Source organism: Hemicordylus capensis, chromosome 13, assembly GCF_027244095.1.
Source record: "Hemicordylus capensis ecotype Gifberg chromosome 13, rHemCap1.1.pri, whole genome shotgun sequence".
NCBI classification, from domain to species: Eukaryota; Metazoa; Chordata; class Lepidosauria; order Squamata; family Cordylidae; genus Hemicordylus; species Hemicordylus capensis.
The window spans coordinates 2609303-2632601 of record NC_069669.1 but is presented as its reverse complement, the minus strand read 5'-3'; the positions used below and the strand labels follow the sequence as shown (position 1 = coordinate 2632601).

The 23299-nt window shown below is 48.9% G+C and overlaps 1 protein-coding gene across 21 annotated transcripts in view; it reads left to right on the top strand.

The window, feature by feature from the left end:
- Positions 1-23299, top strand: part of PEMT (phosphatidylethanolamine N-methyltransferase) — a 167560-nt gene that overhangs the window by 30390 nt on the left and 113871 nt on the right. For 11 of the 21 annotated variants that reach the window (XR_008311930.1, XR_008311929.1, XR_008311927.1 and 8 more), the window contains exons 1-2: positions 4951-5184; positions 7371-7478. Coding sequence is in view for 15 of the 21 variants with exons in the window: in XM_053275824.1 (XP_053131799.1) it covers positions 5122-5184; positions 7371-7478 (171 nt within the window). In the remaining 6 variants the exon portion in view is untranslated. Of the gene's footprint in view, positions 1-4789; positions 4926-4948; positions 5185-5972; positions 6117-7370; positions 7479-23299 lie in introns of those variants that run through there. The other 10 variants (XM_053275818.1, XM_053275820.1, XM_053275819.1 and 7 more) reach the window with 6 other exon arrangements.

Here is a 23299-nt window from a genome sequence, read left to right as displayed (position 1 = left end):
TGCAGAAGGTCCCAAGTTCCCTCCCTGGCAGCATCTCCTAGATAGGGCTGAGAGAGAGACTCCTGCCTGCAACCTTGGAGAAGCTGCTGCCAGTCTGTAAAGACAAGACTGAGCTAGATAGACCAAGGGTCTGACTCATTATATGGCAGCTTCCTATGTTCCTATGAAAGCAACAACGGGAGAGTGTCACTGCCTTCCTGGAGGCTTCTGGTTGGCCACTGTGGAAAGCAGGAGGCAGCCTCCACGAGATGGGTCCCCTTTGGGTCTGATCTAGCAATGCTCTTATGCTTTGATATGTGCATTCCTTCATTTTGCATCCAAGAGAGAAATACAATTCCTCTACCAATTCCTTTGGTAGAGGAATGGAGCTTGGTTTTCAAGTTGGACACCTGGATCTGACAGCCACAGTATTACACGTTTATCACTTTATCATTTGAACTACTTGTGAGGACCATAAGACATTCCCCTTTGGGATGTGGCCGCTCTGAGAAGAGCATCTGCCTTCTTGCATGCAGAAAGTTCCAAGTACCCTCCCTGGCAGCATCTCCAAGACAGGGCTGAGAGAGACTCCTGCCTGCAGCCTCAGAGAAGTCACTGCCAGTCAGTGTAGACCAGGGATTTTCAACCTTGGGTCCCCAGATGTTACTGGACTTCAACTCCCATAATCCCTAGCCAAAAGCTGCTGGGGATTATGGGAGTTGAAGTCCAATAACATCTGGGGACCCAACACTGAGAATCCCTGGTGTAGATGGTATTGAGCTAGATGGGCCAATGGTCTGACTTGGTAGAAGGCAGCTTCTTATGTGAGCTTCCCCCAGATGATGGTCACTGTTTTATTCAGCGTGCTGCTGCGTGCCCATACAATCCACGCTGCTCTCAGCAGTGCAGATCACTGGAGGCAAGTCCCAGCCTCCAGGTAAAAAGACAGGGTTTAAAAAAGGCTGGGGTAAAAAGGCGGTTAGGCTGCTTATGAAAATAGCCTCACAGTGCCTTCCCCTGCCAAAAAAATAAAATAATTGAGGAGTTGCTGCTCAAACTTTCCCCTGATTCCTTCTGCTCACACACTTTCTGCTAGCATCATGGAAACCCAAGGAACCCCAGGCAGTTGTCTGCGTTGCCAAGAAAAAGGCTCAAAAATTGCTCACAAGACCCTCTTTGCTAATGCCCATAATAAGCATATGACTGTCGGGTCATGCAGTGACCCAGAATCCCCAAACTGGGAAAAGGAGGAAAAACTAAATTGTTTCAGGCTTTTTTTAAATTTCAGACAAAACCCAAAAGAAAGCAATAACCTAAGTGGTGGTCATAGTGGAGGTTTTTAAAATAACAAAAAGTGTGTGGAGAGTAAATACTGTATATAGAAAGAGCTTTTTCTGCTTCTCATGTAAGATATTGAATTGAACTGAATTGATCAGTGGCAAGTTCACAGCAGGGAAAAGCAAGCAGTGCTTCATGCAACGTAGAATAAACTTGTTCTTATTTTATTTATTATTAAGCTCTTATTATTCTTGTTATTATTAAGCCCTTACGGGCTTAGCACTTGTATATCTCCGGGATCGCCTCTCTTGGCCAGTTGTATTAAGGGTAAGGTCTGAAGACCTCCTGTGAAGTCTTCTCAGCTGGCCCTCCTTAGTGTTCCAGGCCCTGGTGTAGTGCATGATGCCTGGACCCATAGGAGGCCCTTCTCTGTGGCCACCCCTCTTCTTTGGAACACTCCCCCCACCAGATTCATTCAGCCCCCTCCCTGGTTTCTTTTAAGGCCCTTCTTAAGACCCACTTGTTTCGCCAAAGTTTATGCATCTGCCATCTTGAATCAGTGTGGATGACATCATCACATCATCACAAACTATGCCATTGTGGTGTCCCTGGGTGTCACTCACTGCCATTGTAGGTAATTTGGTTTAAATCGGTTGGGCAGTCCACAAATTAGGCTGCTTGCGCCTCAGATGTTCATGCGGCTGCCATCTTGAATTGGAGTGGATGACATCATCAAACACCATGCAATTTGGGCATCCCTTTGTGTCCCTACAGCTGTAGCAAATTTGGTTCAAATTGGTTAAGTGGTTCACAAGTTAGCCCACTTGTGCCTCAAAAGTTTACGCGCCCACCATCTTGGATCAGGGTGGATGGCATCATCACAAACTATGCCGTTGAGGTGTCCCTATGTGTCCCTACAACTGTATCTGATTTGGTTCATATTGGTCCAGGCGTTGCAAAGTTGATAGGACACACATGGACACACGCACACAGAATGCTGGGTGATCTCATAAGCCTACTGGAAAGTATGCTAATAAGGAAAAGATGGTTCACTGTCTGCAAGGGGCTCGCAGTCTAAAACAGGCTTGCTCAACTTCGGCCCTGCAGCAGATGTTGGCCTACAACTCCCATAATGCCTGGCTATTGGCCACTGTGGCTGGGGATTATGGGAGTTGTACTCGAAAAAACAGCTGGGTGGGCCAAGGTTGAGCAGGCCTGGTTTAAAAAAGAACCACAAGGGAAGCATTAGGAACAGCCCCTAGAGAGGCACAATACAATAATCCAGATAGGGGCAGTTGCTCTCCCCCTGCTAACATCAGAGAGCCGCCATTTTGAAAAGGTGCCTCTTGGCCCAGTTAGCAGGTGCTGCTTAATGAGGCTGACCTTTGCCTGGGGTGAGGGTGCTCATTTATTATTTAGTGAGCAGCTGGCCACTCTGCTATTCCACACACAAAGGTTCCCACCGTGGTTTTCATAGCAAAGGCCACGAGAAGGTGGTTCGTGTTCTCTGCCTCCGAGGGGCTCACAGTGTAAAAAGAAACCCAAAGGAGATGCCGGCAACAGCCACTGGAGGGGCTGAAGTGGGATAATTACTCTCCCTCAGTACCGCAGCTAAATGGAAGCGAGCCGCCAATTTAAGAGGGGCCACTTGGTCCAGTCTGCAGGGCTGCTTAACAAGGCTGACCTTTGCCCAGAGGGGCTGCTCATTTATTATTTATTGACCATCTCCCCACTCTGTTTTTCAACCAAAAACATTCCCTAAGCAGTCTTCATAGTGAAAAGAACAAGAAGATGGTTCTCTGATTGGTTTCCCCCAATATTATCCACCACATCAGACATTAGCACCTCTAGAATTGCTTTCAAGAGAGATATGGATGCGAATTCCTGGAGACCCCCCCATGTACCTACCTCCTAGGGTTGTTGTGAGGCAATGCATGCATGCTCCCCTGAGCTCATTAAAGGACTGGTGGTAGCGTTGCCAACAAGAGGCCCATTCACATGTTATACTCAACACTCGTACAACGAGTGTACAGTGTACACAGTACACCGGTATCATCATTCACACGCTATGCTGAACGCAGGTACAGAAGTACACTTCCTATCTGTACCATGCATTTGAAGGGCCTGTATCCAGTTCACTTTTGGTGGGGAACATAGGAAGCTGCCATATACTGAGTCAGACCACCGGTCAATCTAGCTCAGTATTGTCTACACAGACTGGCAGCAGCTTCTCCAAGGTTGCAGGCAGGAGTCTCTCTCAGCCCTTTCTTGGAGATGCTGCCAGGGAGGGAACTTGGAACCTTTTGCATGAAGCATGCAGATGCTCTTCCCACAAATGCTCTTCCTTTTTGTGGAAAAGGGAAGTGTTCTTCCACTTCTAAAATGACTTCTGTACACTCGTACAGCATCATGTCTGAATTGGGCTAGTCACTGAAGGTGTCCCTGGGGGGGTCCCCCCATTCTCCCCCCCCCCAGTATTAGCAAACCCTTCACATCTCTGAGCTTGCTTTCCAGAGTCACCTGGAGACTTTTCAGACAGCAGGCTCTACTGTGATGCTTTACTGTGAGTGTTCAGGGCATAACAGATACTCCAATGCAAAAAGATGATTTATTTTTTTTAAAAAAATCCTGGACATAAATAGGGCTAGGTTCCAATATGGAGGGAAACACCCGAATTGTGTGTGACGTTCTCTCTGAAATATCGCATGGACTTTGGGGTAAATCCAGCCAATATGTGAAGGCACACCCACTCTCCCAAAGAAAAATCATGGTAAAGTCACTGTCTGAAAAAGCTCCTGGAGACGGACAGATGTCTGAAGAATTGGCCACGTTGCAGATGATCCTGTCACCAGCTATAACCGAGTGGCATTGCTAAACCTGCCAGTGACTTCAGCACACACCCTGCAGAGCCCTGGGAGGGAATAAAGGCCAGCAATACCGACCGACCAGTTGCCAACTGTTGGTTACCCAACTTTGAGCCTTTGCCTGTGTACAGTGCAAAGTCCAATCCTGACATGGACCAGCGGCAGTGAGTTGGCTGGACTCTTTGCCACCTCGAACGTCCGTATCCCAAGAACGAACCATCCAGGAAAGGTTAGTGTCTTGAATCAGAAAAAGAAAAACCCCAACTTTATACCTTAATTCACCTTGAGGAGGGTACAGAAATTGCAGTAGGCGTGCCTATCCTGTCAGGGAGGCAAGGTTGGTTGCAGGCTGCCTGTTCAGGCTCCCCTGGCTGGCAAACCTGGGTTTGTTGCTGTGTCACGTGTGAAAGGATTACTGCCTACCCTGCATTTCTCTTTATAGGAACATGGCAAACACTTCTTTCCAGGCAGCTTAGAGGCACATATGTCAAGGAACCGGGCTTGTGCGTCCCAGAATACGCCTGGGCAAACTTGGGCAACGTGTGTCGCCTTCTCTTTTGCACGCGCGCACACGTGTAAGGAAGCTGAACTCGAAGCAAGGCTGCAAATCGCCTGCACAAGCATCCAAGCGCTTTTGATTCATCCCAGGAGGCTGCTGCTGCTTTCTTTTTTTTTAACCTCACGCAGCCAGCCTCGCGTGGACTTCTGGGTCTTGTGGTTCTCTTTCCCCGAACAGCAGCTGCCAGAGAAAAAGGAAGGCAGGGAGACGACAACTCCATTTCCCAAGATGCCTCGCGAGGCGTTGTAAGTGGCGAGAAACCAGGAAACCCGACTTTCTGCTTGCAATTTGCGTTGCATCAGTTGAGCCAAGGCTTTGTAGCAGACGGGGAGAGGAGAGGTTGCCATTTACACCCCCCACTCCCCCTCTTACGTTTAGGGAAGAGCTCATGTCTGGTGTCAGTAGAAACCTTAACGTGCTAACACTAAGCTGTGGTGTTGAATGCCTCTCCTGCTCCCCCCTTTGGATTGCTGTGAAGGACTGAATAATGTGGATTATAGCAAGGTATAGATGCGTGTCTGTTTTGCAGATGTGTGGTGGCAAAAGCAGAAGCTGGAAAGGCGGGGTGGCTGGGAGAAGCAGGCTTCTGTCAATGGAGACCCTGCAGAGTGCAGCAGCAGCTGATCTGTGCCTTCTCCAGCACTTTTTGCCTCTGTCTTGCTTGGCTATCCTTCCTGATGACAAACAGAAACAGACAGGAGTTGGTCGGTCAGTGGGCAGGGCTGTCTTCCACAGCAGATCTCGGTTTGCAGATAAAGAAGGGAAAGAGTCCTTCAGAGTAGGACGCCAGCGAGTGCATTCTGGCATTCTGGGGGTCACGGGGTGACTTTACAGTTCCTTGAAGCGTTTCAATCTTCTGTTTCTGTGCTTACAACATCCTGCTGCTTCCCTTCTCATAACCCTCCCTGTGTTACAGTGGGCAGCTTATCTTTCCAGGCAACTTAGTTAGTATTGCCCCTGCAGCCCTTCTGAGGTTATGCTGACCCAGCCAAAAAACGTGTTTTTCAAGTGAAACTGCATTACAGTTAAACCTCCTCCTGCCCCTTGCCAAAGAATCCTTCAGGGGGATAGGAGCACTTTTGAGGAAGTCTTGCAAAGTTAACCTTGAAAAACAATTTTCAGTGGTCAGAAAGTGGTGGTGGTGGGTGGGCGAGAGAGACAAGGTGATGCAATTCTTTTTTTCTCCCCCATGTAATTTCCTTGATTGGTGCAAGTTGTGTTGTCAACACCTGGGACTGACTGATTGCATTGGTGTGGATTTGAAGTTTCCTTGTTTCTATGTTGGAAATTGCCGGTGCTGTGTCTGTCCTGGGCTTTTGAAAACTAGGTGATGGATGTGTTATTTCTTGGAAGTTAGTGGAGCTCATCATCCTGCAAAACACTAAGTGTCCTCTATAGATCTATCAGTTTCGCTGGGAACAAAAAAGACTTGTAAGGTAATTGGAAACTGTTCTGGGCACTGTAACTTCACAGTGAAGTTGAAGGGACAAACAGAATCAGGTGGCATCAAAAGAACCCATGACTTTGTTAAACAACAAATCATTAGTTCATTTTCTTAAGCTAATGATTGAGTATGAAAGAATTGATGAGTTATGTTGCATCTTTGGGTTTTTTTGTTCGTTTGGTTGATTTTGGTGCTGCCTGATCTTCTGTAAATTTGCAGATTCATGCCATATGTTTTTTGCCTTGTGGTTTTAAACAAGATTCCAAAAACTTGAGATGTTGAGATTTATGTTCTTCGTTGGCAAAGCAGGCTCCTCATGACTGAAGAACTTCCAGAGAGAGAGGCCTGTTAGTCTGTAGCAGCAAAGATGTTGAAGAGTCTTGTGGAATTTCAAAGACCTACCAGTTTATTGTAGCATAAGCTCTTGTGAGCTACAGTCTTTAAGGTGCCATAAGATTCTTTGATTGGTGAAGGGTTGTTCTTATTCTTTACTGCATTTCTATCCTGCTCTTTCCCCAGGCAACCCAGAGCGGTGGGTTGGTGGGAAGGCCCTGTTTGGGGCTTCCCCCGGCCTGGTTTCCGGCTGAGCGAGGGGGTGGGACAGTGAGCAGTGGGACGGTGCAATGAGCAGCAGGAGCAGCCAGCAAGCCGACGGCCAGCTGGGGTAGGGAGAGGCGAGGGAGGCGACTCGTGGACTCTGGGCGGCTTGTGTTCTTAGGACATGCCTGCCCAATTATAGCTCCGCCCTGACTTCTTCCCTCTGGTGTTTTTGGCTAATCCGTTCCCTGATCCAGGCCAGCTTTTGAAGCGGGCTTTAGTTACTTGTATTCCAGCCCTTGGTTAACCCATTCCTTGATCCAGGCCAGCTTTTCAGTGGGGCTTTAGTTACTTGCATTCTAGTCCTGGAGTAGAGGTGGGGCTAACAAACAGCCAGCAGCAAGAGCACTGAAAAAAAGCAGTCTGCGCTTGCCTCTCTGTACATAATCTCTATTTCATTAAACTATTAAGATTCCTGATTTCACTCCACTGCCTTGTCCTTGCGTACCACAACTCTTTCCCTTGGATTCTACATTCCCCCTCCTACCTTGCTTTTCTTTCGCAGACTATCCAGAATTGTCCTACCCTATTGGAGATCATGTGAATGGCCTTACTGTGGTTTGGGGCTGTGTCTGAACCAGTCCCACATGGGAGCCATTGCTGGCGTCACCACATGGGGTCCCTGACTAACATGTGTCGCCTCTTGCAGGTGGACCTCTCAGCCATGTCTCGTCTCCTGGAATATGTGGATGTGACAGACCTGCACTTTGTGGCTGCTATCCTCTGCATTGCCTTTAACCCACTCTTCTGGAATCTGGTATGTGGAGTCTCACTTTGCCAATGCATCGACTTTATTTTTAGGCTTTGTGGCCATCGGAGGAAATTCCCAGGCTTTGGCCTAGTTCTAAGCTGGTCTCTTGGTGATTTCATGGTAACAGCTGAAGCCTTAGGAACATGGGTAGCTGCCATATACTGAGTCAGACCATCGGTCCATCTAGCTCAGTATTGTCTACACAGACTGGCAGTGGCTTCTCATAGGAACACAGGAAGCTGCCATATACTGAGTCAGACCCTTGGTCTATCTAGCTCTGTATTGTCTACACAGACTGGCAGCAGCTTCTCCAAGGTTGCAGGCAGGAGTCTCTCTCAGCCATATCTTGGAGATGCTGCCAGGGAGGGAACTTGGAACCTTCTGCTCTTCCTAGAGCGGCTCTTTTGTCACTGATTTCTATTGCCTCTCTTCTGAGGCATTCCTCTTCTCTCACAAGCAAGAGGGAAATCCTCTTCCCAGAAAATGTCTGCTACGATACACTCGTGTATCATTGGACAAATAAACGATGCTCCTTGCTTCAGAACTATGCTTTTACTAACATGCAAACTTGTGCACATTTGATCATTTAATGAAATTGACTAAAATTCTGATAGGTGAAGATTTCTTGAATTGGGTGGCTGCCCTACTTAAAGCTGACTTGTGGCAGCAAGATTAATTCCTTGCTTCATGACAGGTGTAATCATGATGCTGAACAGGGCGCTAAGGCTTCGATTTAGCAGCAAAAGCATGACTAAGAGGAAATGAGGAATCTTTACTCACCCGTTTTCAGCAGACACTATAGTCGTATCAGGGAGGCATGACTTGGCCCAAACAAATACGAAAGTCCAGGGAGAACTAGCCACCCACAATGCCTTGATATGAGATAAATTACCTGCAGCTGCTGCCAGCAAACACACACACAAAAAGGATGTGTTGATGAGCTTGTTATCAGAACAAAGGGAGGAAAAAACAATCGACGAGAAAAATTGAAATCAGCCTTTGATTGCAGTCAGTCATCTGACTTTTGTTAATGGGTAATACCTAACTTGGAGGAGGCGGGTGGGGGCAGAGCAGCTGGAAACTCCTGATGAGCTTGGTTTCTGAATTCTGAGTGTCCTGCTTCTGCGTCCCAAGAAGGTAGTGCCCTCTCTGGACCAGGGCTGGCCAGAAGTGCGTTTACAGCAGGGCTGCTCAGCTTCAGCCCTCCTGCAGAGATTGGTCTGGTTGATTGATTGATTGATTAAGTGCTGTCAAGTCGGTGTCTATGCTTAGCGACCACATAGATAGATTCAGGGGCAGAGCCACCATTGGGCCAACGGGTTCAAAGACCTTGAGCTGGTGATCAATCAGGGGCCGCAAGAGCGGCCCCCACATGCCCCCCGTGTCTGACATCAGACGCGGGGGCGGTAGTTTAGCTCCCGAGCGGGGGCCGTGCGGCCCCTTTGAGAGCTAAACTAAGACTGGCCCTGCCTTGGCAACGCAGCCCAGGAGCAGCTCTTGCCTGCAGGGAAGATCCGCTCCTGGGCTACTCTGCGAAGGCAGCGCCAGCCTTAGTTTAACTGCCAAAGGGGCCGATTCTCTCCAGGATGATCTGTCTTCAACTTGGACTTTAAGGTCTCTCAGTGGTGCACTCGTTGCTGTCGTAATCGAGTCTATCCACCTTGCTGCTGGTCGTCCACTTCTCTTTCCAGATATTGGCCTACAATTCCCATAATCATAGGCAGATGTTGGCCTACAATTCCAATAATCCCTGGCTATGGCTGGGGATCATGGGAGTTGTAGTCCAAAAACAGTTGGAGGGCCTAAATTGAGTAGGCCCAGTTTGCAGCTCAGAATGGGCCCAGTTTACAGCTCTGAATGACTACCCTGGTGCAAAAATATGCACCCCAGAATTCCCTGCAAGACTGCAAAGGGGCCAACCATTAAGTAGAGTTTGTGACTTCCGTGCAATCTGTATTGTGCTGCATTAAGCCTCTGATTGGCTGAGCTGGCCTGATGTCACAGTAGGCAGAAGACTTTCCATCTGTGTTTGGTAGAAGGGCTCAGATCTGAGGAAAACCTTTCCAGATTTTGCTTTAGAGAAATTTCGGCTTCAACCCTACTTTTGAACACCCTTCCTTTTGTGTCACTTTTTTTGTGATCACTTTTTTTCTCTCTCCCATCCTCACCCCTGCACCACTTCCCCTCTGCTCCCTAGATGTCATTTTTGAACTTCCCAGCAGGGGGCACTGGAGGAGCAACCTGAATTTGCCTCTACTTGCCTTGTTTGGGCTTGAGCAAGTTACTCTGTGTGGTTTCGATCTTCCCTCCCCTCCCAGGGTGTCCCTTAAATGGCCCCAAGTACTTGAGATTCAACAACACAATACCTTGATTTGTTTTGTTTCCTCTCCTTATTTACCTTTTGATCAAACAACAAATGGGTGGAAGTAGCTGTGGGCAGGGAATACCATCAAGGTGTTATCTTGACTCTGCAACTGAATTGCTGTTTGCCAGTATCGATAACAACTTTGTCTGGCGGGCATAGGTTCCTGGATTCCATTTGGCAGTTGGTGAATGGTTGCAGATGGCTGGGGGGGGTGAGGGGGCAAACCAGGAAAGTCACCCCTGCTTTTATTTAAGCAAGCAAGCAAACAAAAACAAATGAACCTGCATTTATGAGAACAAACCATTAGTGGAGAAGGGGTGCTTGCATGACTCCACGGACAGCTGAATTTAATTTCTCTTCAAACAGTGTTCCAGGGGCTCATAAGTTGCTTAGGAAGTGGCTTTCTGTTGAGTCAGACCCTTGGCCTAGCTAGCTTGGTGTTGTCTATTATTCATTCATTCATTCATTCATTTGATTTATATACTGCCCTTCCAAAAGTGGATCAGGGCAGTTTACAACAGAATAAAAACAATTAAAACCAATTAAACATTCAAATAGTTTAAAACCCGGGCAAACATTTAAAACAGTTTACAGCAATTTAAAAACCCTGGAAGGCCAGGCCAAACAGATAGGTTTTAAGGGCTCTCCTGAAAGACAGTGATGAACTCAAATTATGGATTTCTGCTGGGAGTGCATTCCACAGCCCAGGAGTGGCTACAGAAAAGGCCTGCCTCTGAGTCGCCACCAGACGAATTGGTGGTAACTGGAGACGGACCTCCTCAGATGATCTTAATGTGCGGTGGAGATCGTGCAGAAGAAGGCACTCTCTAAGGTAACCTGGACCTAAGCCGTTGAGGGCTTTAAAGGTAATAACCAGCACTTTGTATTTCGCCCGGAAACATATAGGCAGCCTGTGCAACTGTTTCAAAACAGGCATAATATGCTCACTCCGGGTTGCCCCAGAGACCAATCTGGCTGCCTCATTTTGAACTGAAGTTTCCGAACTACGTACAAAGGCAGCCCCATGTAGAGCGCATTGCAGTAGTCAATCCTGGAGGTTACCAGCTGATGCACCACTGTTTTGAGGTCATCTTCTTCAAGGAATGGGCGCAGCTGTCGAATCAACCGAAGCTGATAGAAAACACGCCTGGCCATAGCCTGCACCTGAGATACCAGGGTGAGGCCTGGGTCCAGGAGTACTCCCAAGCCGCACACTCGCTCCTTCTGGGAGCATCTACTCTGACTGTCAGCAGCTGTCCCAGCTTTCAGGCAGGAATCTTTCTCAGCCCGGCCTGGAGGTGCTGCCAGGGACTGAACCTGGGACCTTCTGCATGCAAAGCAGATGCTCGTCCCATGAGGTATGATCCTTCCCCTCATTCACTGGAAACTTCTTTGGGCTTCCTCCATGAGGCGATCAGCAATGGCAGATAACCCTTCCTCAACATTGGTTTGCCTACCCACGGCTGATCTTCCCTGGCAGATGCAGGGGGACCATTGGGAGCTCCATTTCGATTCCGAGGGGAAGTCTTCCAAGTGATGTATTATTTGCCAGGGCAGCCTCTCCTTTGGACTGCGGCTGCAATGCGTTGCTGGTGGAATTGCCGTAGCAGACTTCTCGCCTGGAAGGGAATGGGAAGCCAACGAGGGTTGCTCTGCGGCAGCATCAGAGTGGCAAGAGAAATGGATAACGTTGGGCACAGGGTTTGGGAGTCCTGGCTACTTGGGTGACATTTCCGGTCTCTGGCAAGTGCTTCATGTTCCCCCAAGGCTGATGGGAGATCTCTTGAAGCAAAACAAACACCGCCTTTCATTTTCTGCTCCCTCCGGGAACTATCCCCTGAGGACCCTGCTGATGAGCTGTGTTTCTGCCGAGCATTATTTAATAACTTCCCCTCTGTGTGCACGCACGTAGGAGCGCATGGGGGGCGAAGGCTGATAGCGGTCCCCAACCGCCGTGCCGCTTTGGGTAAAAGGCTTCTCAAATGGCAGGTGGCTAATTGATGATAGACAAAACAGCCGAAAATAGAATCTCTGGAAAACGAGGGAAGCGCTCTTAAAATAATAACGATGACAATGGATCTGTCATCACCAGCTGCTGCTAATGAAACCCAGTGGGCCCGTTTGGCAGTGCAATTAAGCAAAAGCAGGTAAGCAAATGAATGAAAGGCCCGGATAAAACGGTCCCAGCATTAGGAAATGGGGACTGATTTAGCAATAGGCAGCAGGACCCCACGGACGCAGCCTGTCTCCCGGCAAGTATCCTCAATCTATTTATAACGCCCTCCTGGAAATAATTAGGCCTAAACGTGCTAGCAATGCCATGTCCCATTGAGTCACGTTTTAGAGGCAGGGGTGGGCGGGTTCTAGCTCTTGATCGCCAAATCTGCAAAAGACAACAATGGTATGTGGAGCTGGATGCGAATTCAGCTTCTGAATTCCTGGGGGAACGCTTGGGATTCCTGGAGGCCGGGAGAACAAGTCCCTGCAGTGAATTGTGCTGCACGGAGCAGTTTGGATCGTGTGGGTACGGAGCGGCATGCCCACGAGGAGCTCTGTAGATCATCTTTGGGGAAAGTAGGTAAAACCCTGCTTCGCCCTGCCCGCCCTCCCCACCCAAAGACAGTTGTGTGCATGACCTCAGTGTATCACAATGCCCACAAGTGCCAGCCCAGAGAGTGGCTCAGAAGGATACCATGGATGATCGTATCGGAAGCTGCTGAGAGGTTCAGGAGAATCAACAGGGTCAGATTCCCACACGGGGTCTATCTCCCGGGATAGGTAATTCGCCAGGGCAACCAAGGCAGTTTCTATCCCATATCTAGGCTGGAAAGGATCAAAATAGTCAGTTTCATCCAAGACCGCCATCCGCTCCAATACCTTGCCCAGAAACAGCAGGTTACAAACTGGCCAACAGCTGTATAAAGTGTTTGAGTCCAAAGGCTGCCTCCTTTAGCATGGAGGGTGCGAGGGCTGTGCATGAACCATTCGGTGCTGAACCGATTTGTCTCAGCTGGTTCCATGGCTCGATCGCGAACTGAACTGGAAGCCTGGTTGGGGCAGGCCGGTTCACCATCGAAAGGGCAGCTGGGGGGCAGAACCTCTTGCGACAGAAGGAGCGCCACACGCAGGGGGATGAGCGTTGGTGCCAGTGGCTGCCAGTGGGCCGGTAAGAACATTAAGATACGTCTCTTGCCACCCCCCTCCCCCAGCCATCCTTCAGAACACCAAAGGATTCTTCCACCCCTTTGCTTATAAAAGGGAATCCTCAATGGATTCCCCTTTACAAATATAGCCCCTTGAACCGCTGAACCGGTTCGGTCAAACAGACCGGACTGGCTGGTCAGTTTGACTGAACCAGTTCGGGGACAGGCGGTTCGGTTTGAATTTGGTCTGAATTTTCGGTTTGTGCACATGCCTAGAGGGCACCACTCCCATCAGGGAAGCATTTACCATCCCTACCACCCCTGGACCCCTGGCCGCCTCCACCACCCACAAAGGGCAAGGATCGAGCACACATGTGGTAGGTCTCGGGAGGAGGCTTACTCAAGAGAAGGAGTGCAGCTCACGAGACTAGCTGTTGATTGGGGGCTGAGGTGCAATGAGCCAAGAAGGCTGCGTACTTTGGGGTGCATAATGGGCAGGCCCTTTGGGGAGCAGGGTGCAGGATTCCATCTTTGAGGAGTGCAGTATTAGTGGGAGGCAAATCATAATTGGCAGTACTATATTCTGGCACAGTTAACATGTCCCCACCCCAAGAATTGGTGCCCAGGACCAGGGATTCTCAAGTTGCCAGAACCTAAGGGGTATACTCGTGGATCAAATGGGCCGTAAGCCAGAATTTGGCTTTTTAAAAGCCAAATCTGGCCACCTAGCTCAACATTGGGTCACCAGATGTTATTGGACTTCAACTCCCATAATCCCCAGCCAAAGGCCACTGGGCCTGGGGATTATGGGAGCTGAAGTCCAATAACATCTGAGGACCCAACGTTGAGAATTCCTGCCCTAAGCAACCACCTAGGTCTGCCTAGCGGATGGACCAGCGCTGGTTGTCACTGCCAGCTTTGTGGAAGGAGGTTGTCCTTGGCAAACCAGGAGATCACTTTGGGCTACGACGACAACGTTGCTGTTATTTTTGAGAGAGGACTTTAAAACAAACCATGCAGAGCAGCTTCTCCTTATCAGCCAATGCATGAGTTGACCCTAAACACGTCTGCATCAGGAAATCAATTAGACTGAATTGACTCCGCTGTCCTCAGCCTGACGTGCTCTGATCAAGGAAATCAAAACAGTTTTGGAAATAAAGAGGGACAGGTTTCATAAGGTCTAGGGTGCTGTTCCTTGCTCCTGCACCTGTCTCTGGAGATTACTTCTACGTGAGCTTTCCCCTGAAAGCCACACAGGATTATGCTTGATAAAGAGTTCCTCTCTAATAGTGTTTATGCTGTTTGTCAAAAGCCCTTCCTCATTAGCTGATTTCTGCTTTTTTTAAAAAAAGCAAAACAAAACAAGCTTTGCGGGGGTGGGAGTGGGTGCCATGTTTTCCTGAGCAATGGAAGCTGCTGTTCTTTGGCTCTGTCACTGGCTACTAGTCATGATGGCTAGATGGAACCTCCATGTTCAGACACAGTGCACCACAGAACAGCAGTTGGCAGGGAAGTGTTCAGTGCTAGCTGGAAGAAACCCATTCTCCTGTGTCTTGAATGGATGATTAACTTCTAGTTAGCTGGTTATTACCTATAAAGCCCTTAACAGTTTGGGCCCAAGATAATAGGGTTCTCCGTAATGAACCCTGCCGCCGATTGAGATCATCAGGGGAGGTTGGTCTGAGGGTGCTGCTGACTCTGTCTGACTCAGTATATGGCAGCTTCCTATGTTTCCTATGTTCCTATGGACCCTTCCAACGCTGAAATTCTACCTAATGGAATTCTGCACCTGGTCTTGCATCCTGTTGCTCTTCCACCGCTGATTGCTATGTTCCTCCTATAATGTTTGGAAACCTCTTCAAGCCTCGCAAAAAGAGACATCCCCTTAAAGGCTATAAAGGCAATAGACAATTAATTCGGCAAACCTGGCTCTCCGCTGCACATGCTCCCAACACACGGGGAATGTGATTGCTGCATAATCTTGGGTAATTGCCAGCTGCTAGTTGAGGACTGTTGTTGTTAAGGCAGCCTCATTAAAGTTGGCTAATTGGGTCTCGGTTTGTTGAAGATTGCTCGTCATTCCCTCATTGGCAGAGACACCTTGGTCGTTCCTATACGATCCGGCCACACGTAGGACATATTTTAAAGAGGCTCATTAGAAACCTCATGCTAATGTATCGACTTCTCTAATTGCCTGCTTGTACAAATTAATTAGTAGTTTTTGTTCTGTTCTCCCGCTCTCCTCTCGGCAACTGTTTCACTAGTTATGGAAATGCATACATTCCCTCTCATAACTCTGCAGGACCATCGACTAGGCCCTCAGACAGTGATGCAGCGCATACGGTTGGGACCCTGTAGGGGATGGGCCTGTCGCTCAGAGGTAGAGCATCTGCTTGCAGGCACAGGGTCCCAGGTTCAATCCAAGGCAGCATCTCCAAGCAGGGCTGTGAGAGAGTCCTGCCTGGAACCCTGGCAATGGTCTGACTTGGTATAAGACCGCTTCTTATATTTATAGGATAGGGCTATCGCTCCGTTGTAAAGTGTCTGCTTTGCCTGCAGAAGGTCCCAGGTTTGAACCCCCAGCAGCATCTCCAGATAGGGCTGGGAAAGACTCCTGAAACCTTGGAGAGCCACTGCCGATCAGTGTAGACAAGACTGAGCAAGATGGACCAAAGGTCTGACTTGATACAAGGCAGCTTCTTATGCTCCCATGACCCTTTCTCCAAAGAGGAGACGATATATGAGAACTGGCGTGGCCTGGTGACTACGAGACCAAGCTACGATTCAAGACTTCGCCGGTTCAAATCTTGCCACAGTGGCCTTGGGCCAGTGTGCCTGGGGAGGATGGGAGTTGCCTTTCAGCAAGGTAAGGAAAGCCCTGTCGGATCAGGTCAAAGGCCCATCCAGTCTATCATCCCACCTCACATAGCAGCCAGCCAAGTACATCAGAGAAGCCTGCAAGCAGGGAAAAGAGGGCAGCCAACCCCCCTCCCTTTGGTGTTCCCTAGCACCAGCGTCCAGGAGCATCCCCCCTCTGATCCATGTAGAAATATGCAGCACTCTAGGCTAGAACCATCTAGATTGGTGGCCACCACCACCTCTGGTGGAAGCTAATGCTGTGATTTTACTGCACATTGTGTAAAGTACTTTCTCTTGTCTGTCTTGAACTTCCCAGCATTTAGCGTCCATGGATGACCCCAGGTTCTAATATGATGAGAGAGGGAGAAAAAGCTTCTCTCTACCCACTTGATCCATACCATGCATAATTTTATACATCTCCATCATGCCCCCCCCCCACCTCCCCGGGACCTGTCTCCTTTCTAAGCGAAAAAGACACATGCACACACACACTTGCTCCAAGTGGTACAGAACGTGCTTCCAGCTTCAATTTTTTTTAAAATGTCAGATCCGAGTCCCTTGAATTTCTCCACTGTCCTGCAGATGCACCGTCACATGGACCTGTTCTGTCCAAACCACCGCACAGTGTCTCCTTGTTGAGGGAGGCAGTTCACATGCATGCAGCTCCCAGTTAATCTGAGGACCCGTGGAGGTGCATTGGCTATACAAATTAGCGCATTAAAAAAAAAACACCCAGGGAAGATCAGATCACATGTATGCAGTTTAGAGATTGGAGCGGAGCCAAAATGATGGTGCTGGATTGCTAATGTCACATTTGTACCCTCCGAGGGAGGACAGTCTGAGAAGCAGTGACACGAATTAACCTTTTTCAGGGTGATGTTGCCTTAGAAGAAGATATGATTTGCAGGAGCTGCTCTCATAGCTGTGGAACCCAAACACCAGAAGTTTTCCAGACTGTCCCAACCTTTTTTGCTTCTGCTATAAGCAGCAGGTGGAGGGACTCAATTAGGATAGCAATGAATGCGCCACTGAGAGACCTGAAAGGCCAAGTTGAAGAGAGATAATCCTGGAGAGAATCTGTCTATGTGGTCTCTAAGAGTCGGCACTGACAGCACTTAATCAAGCAATAGGCATGTTAACATTATCCTCCTCCTTGTGGCTTCTTATGTGCTGATCAGCTTTAAAATGTCAGGGAGGAGAGCTGGTCTTGCAGTAGCAAGCATGAATTATCACTCCCCCTCCACTAAGTGGGTTTTGTCCAGGTTTGCATTTGGATGAGTGACTCCATGAGAACACTGTCTGCTCTGAGAGATACCCCTTGGGGATGGGGCCATAACTCAGTGGAAGAGTAGAAGGTCCCAGGTTCAATCCCTGGCAGGACCTCCAGGTAGGTCTGGGGAAGACTCCCATCTCACTAGTGGAGGGAGGTCAGCGGCGGCCCGTGTCCGGCCGCTCAGTGGCCCCCCTCACCCTGCCCCCTACGTCTGAAGTCAAATGCAGGTGGTAAGCCACGTCCCTGTGTCTGACGTCAGGCACAGAGGTGTGGTCTCGCTCCCGAACGGGGCCGCTCAGCCCCGTTCAGGAGTTCAGTCGAAGTCAGTGCTGCATTCGCAGCATGGCCAGGAACGGCTCTCCTTACCTCTAATGCAAGGAGAGCTGCTTCTGGTTGTGCTGTGCACTGGCCATTTAACTCCAGAATGGGGCCATGCGGCCTGGTTTGGGAGCTAAACCATGCCCCCCACGTCTGACGTCAGATGCGAGGGTTATGTTGGGGCCTCAAGGTGCAGCCCCTGAGAGGCGGTGGCTCGGGTTCTTTGAACCCTGTCGCTCAATAGTGGCTATGCCCCTGCCCCATCTGAAACTTTGGAGAGCCAATGCCAGCCAGTATAGTGAGCTAGATGGACCAATGGTCTGATCTGGTATAAGGCAGCTTTCTATGTTTTTTGGGGGATGGAGCTGTAACTCAGTGGCAGAGTACCTGTTTTGCAGGCAGAAGGTCCCAGGTTCAATCCCTGGCAGCATCTCCAGGTAGGGCTGGAAATCGCTCCTGCCTGAAACCTTGGAGAGCTGCTGCCAATAGGCAGTTCGAAACTAGATAGACCAGTGGTCTAACTCGGTATAAGGCGGCTTCCTATGTTCCTAGGACGCAATAACTGCCTGGAAATGTTATTTTTTCCTGTTTTCACAACCCAATTGGGGCAGAGCTAGAATTGAGCAGACATGTTCAAAGAACATGAGCCGCTCGCTGCTCTGGGGCGGCCTGCCCCTCCACTCCACCCCCGTCTGCTCACCCTCCACCTCTGAGCTGGCCCCTACAGTTCCAGAAACCACTGTGACTCCTACAGGGCCATAGCTAGGAGACAGTGGACCCGCATTCTCCGCTCTCTCCGGCAGCCCCTCAGAATGAAGGAGATAATGATGGACATAGGGAGGGGTGGGAGCTCAGGGGCTCTCAGGAGCTGGGGGCCCTGGGTTCCTTGGATCCGTCCTCTCAATTATAGCTTACACCCCTGAACTCCTAAGCTTCCCCCTACTAGTGGCACTATTAAAATGTCACTTTTAACACATTTTAAAAGTGCCAGCAGCAGGGATAAGCTGAGGAGCTGCTGAGGAATCCACGTTGGTGGTGCCTGGAGCTTTAGGGACCACTGCTGTGATTGCAACGGCTCCTAAATCTGCAGAAGTGGAGGCAGTGACGTCTAAGCTTTCCCCTGTCACCAGAGGGGTCCCACTCCGTTCCTCTCTGGAGAGAGGAGCGGAACGGCCTCTCTGCTTCTTCGTGGCCCCCGAGCTGGGTGGAAATGGAGAGCGTACGTTCCCTCTCCATCCCCATCTGGCTCATGGGTGTGTGGTAGCAGGGAGGCTCTGTCTCTCCAGAGAGGAAATGAAGCAGGCTCTCTCTGCTTTGTTTCCAGCCGGAGCAGCCCCAGGGAGGAGAAGAAGAAGGTGCATGCTCACCACACTCATCCCAACTGGGAGGATGGTGCGCACACCACCGGGGGCCCTCGCTGGGTCAGGGGGCAGAACCCAGCCCCCCCCACCCCACCCTAGGCATGCCCCTGAACCCAGTGGCGAATTCTAGACACTCACACTGCCATTTCATTTGAACAAAGCAAATGAAATGGCAAAATTAGGGACAGAACAAGGCGGATTATTGACTGGGAAATCTAAATCACCCTTGGTCAAGAGTCATGCGTTCCAGAGTGCCTGATGCCCAAAAGTGTCTCTTTCTCCTTCTCAAAGAAATCTGCATTGTCTGTCTTGGTGCTCCTGGAAATCTGGCTTCACTGGGCGGCTGCATCGTTTGCCTCTAGGCTGGGCCAGCCCAGTCAGAATATGCCTTGTGCAAGGGAGAGTTCGGTGTGTTTCCTCGGCCCCCTTCATTGCTGCCTGGACCTTCTCGCTAGGGCCTCTTGGCTGATTTTGAACTTTGAAGGCACAAGGGTGATGTGGCAGCCTCTGAATCAAAGCAGAATCTTTGTCGGCCTCATTAAGAGCGTCTTTCTAGGAAAAGCTGGCCCAAAGAAACTGTGTTGGGTACTGTCCGTCCGTGTTCCTTTGCCTTGGGATGTTTTGATTTAATTTGACTCTGCAGATAACACTGTGTGTGCCTTATTTTCTTCGTTCAGCAGCAGTGGGGGAGGGAACCTGTGTTTTTTCATCAACTTTAAAGAGAAATGGAGCAAGGAGAGAAGATTCAATCAAGTCACTCAGCTTGTAAATATTGGAATTCGAAGGCTTCTCTTTGGATTGTTGCATGCTTTTTTGGTGATTTTGATTTTTAAAGAATTTCTGAAGTTTGCGCATCTTTACGCTTTAAGCTAAGGGAATAATGGGGCATTTCAGCAGCCTGGTAACTCCACTTGTGGGGGGCTCCAGGGTGTCCCAGAGTGAGTGGTGGTGTAGTGCACATAGGTTGCCAACCACCCACAAGCCCATGGGGCACTGCCTTTTGTTGTTTCTTGGGTGTTCTTCTGAGAGTCGATTCTCTGGTAGGAATAAGAGTGGATTCAATGTTTGTCATTGATTTTTTTTCCCCCTTGAACGCTGTACGTGAACAAACACCTGACTTATTCCTGGAACCCAGCAATTTGTTTGACTATGACTGACCTGAGTTTTGTTCTTGGTCTCTTGATTTCTCCTTCCCACCCTAATTGATATTATTTCTAATTGCACCTTCCTAATTCCTTAATTTGTTTTGTGAGCAGGGATGGATGGATGGATGAGTAATGGGCTGTGACCTATAGTACTTCCCTCCCCGGGAAACGATGGACTGTTTCTGTATTTGAAGTCTCTCTGTGCTTCCTCTCTCCGTTCGTCACCGCCATCCTAGCTAGCAACCACTTTGGAGGAGGCGGCCTTGAGTCCACCGTGTGGTGCCTTTTGCTGCCGTTCCGTCCTCTCGCCTTCTCCTCTCTCTGCAATATGTCTGTTTGGCATGCCATTCAAGCTGCAACCCAGAAGCCAGTGATGGACAAAGTAAAGATACTCCTGCCAGCCAGCCCCCTGAGACCAGTGCAGGAATCCACGTTGGTTTGATGCCAAAAAGCAGAGAGGCCCGTTGCTTTGACGGCTTCCAGATAATATTAGCTGCTGACACTAGCTGAGTCTCTCCTGAATCTCAATGTCCAAGCCCTGTCTTGATGACCCTGTGTCTGTCCAGTGGAGTTTGGAGCCTTGCCATGCCACAGAATTTGATTGCTCATGCTCACATGTGGTGCCACAGAGGGTTTTTAAAACTTCCTGCCTCCAAGCTTTCGACCTTTCCATGTCAATTCAGCAGCAAGGAGCCTCTGGACATGCCAAGGGGATCCTAGGAGGATACATCCTTTAATTATATTGGTCCAACTGTAGTTAAGATGAGGAGTTTCAACATTCTCCCGTTATAAGCCCAGGACATTCTGTTGGTCATGAAATCTAAAGCATCTCTCCAACCTTCCCAGACATTTGCAGACTTCAGCTGGGTGACAAGTAACGCCACCCCTTTAAACGTGGTGCAGATATGCTGTAAAACGGATGAGATGCTGTAGTTTATAATTGGACCCTTAAATTCTTTTTTTGAAAGAGTGTTCTTTTTGCTGTCATAGGGCCCTTTCGGACACAACGTAAAACCACGGTTTGATTAACCTGAGGTTAAATCTTGAAGCCATGTATCATTGCACAGACGACTGCTGTTGGTGGCCCAGGTTTTTTGAACCCGTTCGCTCAGTGGTGGCTCCACTCAATGGTGGCTCCTGTGTAGAACAAACAGTTTACCACGGAATATAACCAAATGCTATAGCTCAAGGATTCCCAGATTTTGTTGGACTACAGTTCCCATTTTCCCCAGCTGCAGGGGACAGAAGCCATTGTGGCTGGGGATAATGGGGGTTGTAGTCCCACAGCATCTGGGGCCCCAAGGTTGGGAACCTCTGCTCTAGCCCACTGAATAACCCACACACCCAAATGGCCCTGTAATTGCTGTCCAAATTACCTTCTTGGCTACCAAATGGTTGCATGTGTGTTGTGTTGTGAGCCAGCAGCATGAGTGCTTATGGCCTTGGCTTCCTCCCTCTCTTTCCCCGCAGGAGCCATATGAGAAGCCATGTGCTGGATCAGTAAATCCCTTTGGCATTAAGAGAAAATCAATCATTTTCAAGGAAGTCATCGCGCAAAGATCGATGCCTGTCAATCTGACCGTGCGGACTGGGAACGTGTTCTTGAGCCTGGTCTCTTCCATCATTGCCGTGAAAGATAAACAAGTCTAGGGAAGGTAGGGCTGAGCAGAGACATCTTGGTGCCCGAAGGTCAAACTGGGCCTTTGGTGGCAGACCTGAGTCTCCACCAAACATCTAAAAAGCAGCCCTAGATATTCCTGCCCATGTGACCTTCCCAGTAATGGTGCATCTGAACATTATCCAAGCACAGCCCAGAATACAAATTCAGGGGGGATCACAATATAATCTTTGCCTTGCTATGACAAGGCTGCTCTTAACACCTGCTGTTTTAAATGAATACAACGAATATTTATATATCGTTTTTCAACAAAAAGTTCCCAAAGTAGTTTACATAGATATAAATAAATAAATAATTACAGTGTATCATCCCTGCTACCTTGTCATGCCTTTGTTTGTAGTCAGTCTGTGCGATCTTTTTACAACAGCTGATTAGGTGGTCCACGGTTTCATCTGCTTCTTTACAAAGGCAGCACTTGATGTTTGTTGTTGACTTTTCTACTTTGGCTCTTATTGCATTTGTTCTTAGTGCCTGTTCTTGTGCAGCCAGGATTAAACCCTCGGTTTCTTTCTTCAAGTTGCCTTTCTTAACCCATTGCCAGGTCTTGGTGATGTCTGATTTTCCACTTATATTGTGCAAATATTGACCATGCAGGGACTTATTTTTCCATTTTTCTGCTCAGTTCTTGGCTTGTTCTTTCTTTTAGGCCTGCTTTGTTTCATTGTTGTTGAATAGTTTCTCATTATTGACCATTTTAAGTGCATCTTCTTCACTGTCCTTGATATATTCTTCAAGGCCTCTTTTCTCCTCCTCTCCTGTTTGATGGACTTGCAGCATTCTTCTTCCACCTGAGCTGCAAGGGAGGTAGAGCCTATCGACATCACTGCGGGGGTGCAGAGCATGATTGATGGTCATTATTTTCCTGGTCTTACGATCTAGCGTCTCTAGCTCTGCCTGGGTCCAGTCTATTATTCCTGCAGTGTATCTGATAATAATAATAATAATTATTATTATTTACATTTATATCCTGCTCTTCCTCCAAAGGCCCAGAGCAGTGTACTACAAACTTAGGTTTCTCCTCACAACAACCCTGTGAAGTAGGTTAGGCTGAGAGAGAAGTGACTGGCCCATAGTCACCCAGCAAGTATCATGGCTGAATGGGGATTTTAACTTGGGTCTCCCCGGTCCTAGTCCAGCACTCTAACCACTACACCACGCTGGCTCTCATTATGGGAGTTGTAGTCCAACAATGTCTGGGGGCCCAAGGTTAAGAAACCCTGGTCTACACAGACTGGCAACAGCTTCTCCAAGGTTGCAGGTAGGAGTCTCTCCCAGCCCCCTATCTTGGGGATGCTGCCAGGGAGGGAACTTGGAACCTTCTGCATGCAAGCAGGCAGGTGCTCTTCCCAGAGTGGCCCCATCCCCTAAGGAGAATATCTTACAATGTTGACATATGTAGTCTCCCATTCAAATGCAAACCAGGGCAGACTCTGCTTAGCAAAGGGGACAATTCATGCTTGCTACCACAAGACCAGCTCTCTTCCCCATTGATTTCCTCTTTAAACTGTAGCATACACACAGGTGCGCTGATACACCTGTAGAGAGAGAGAGGGTGTACGTGTCTGTCTGGAAGAGCTTCGTTGTAAGGACAGTTTTGCTAGGGAGGGCCCAGCGGTTTTCTGCCTGGGGCCATGTAAGGATCTAGACAGACAGATTAGCGCAGAGCAGGAGGGATGATCTCCCAG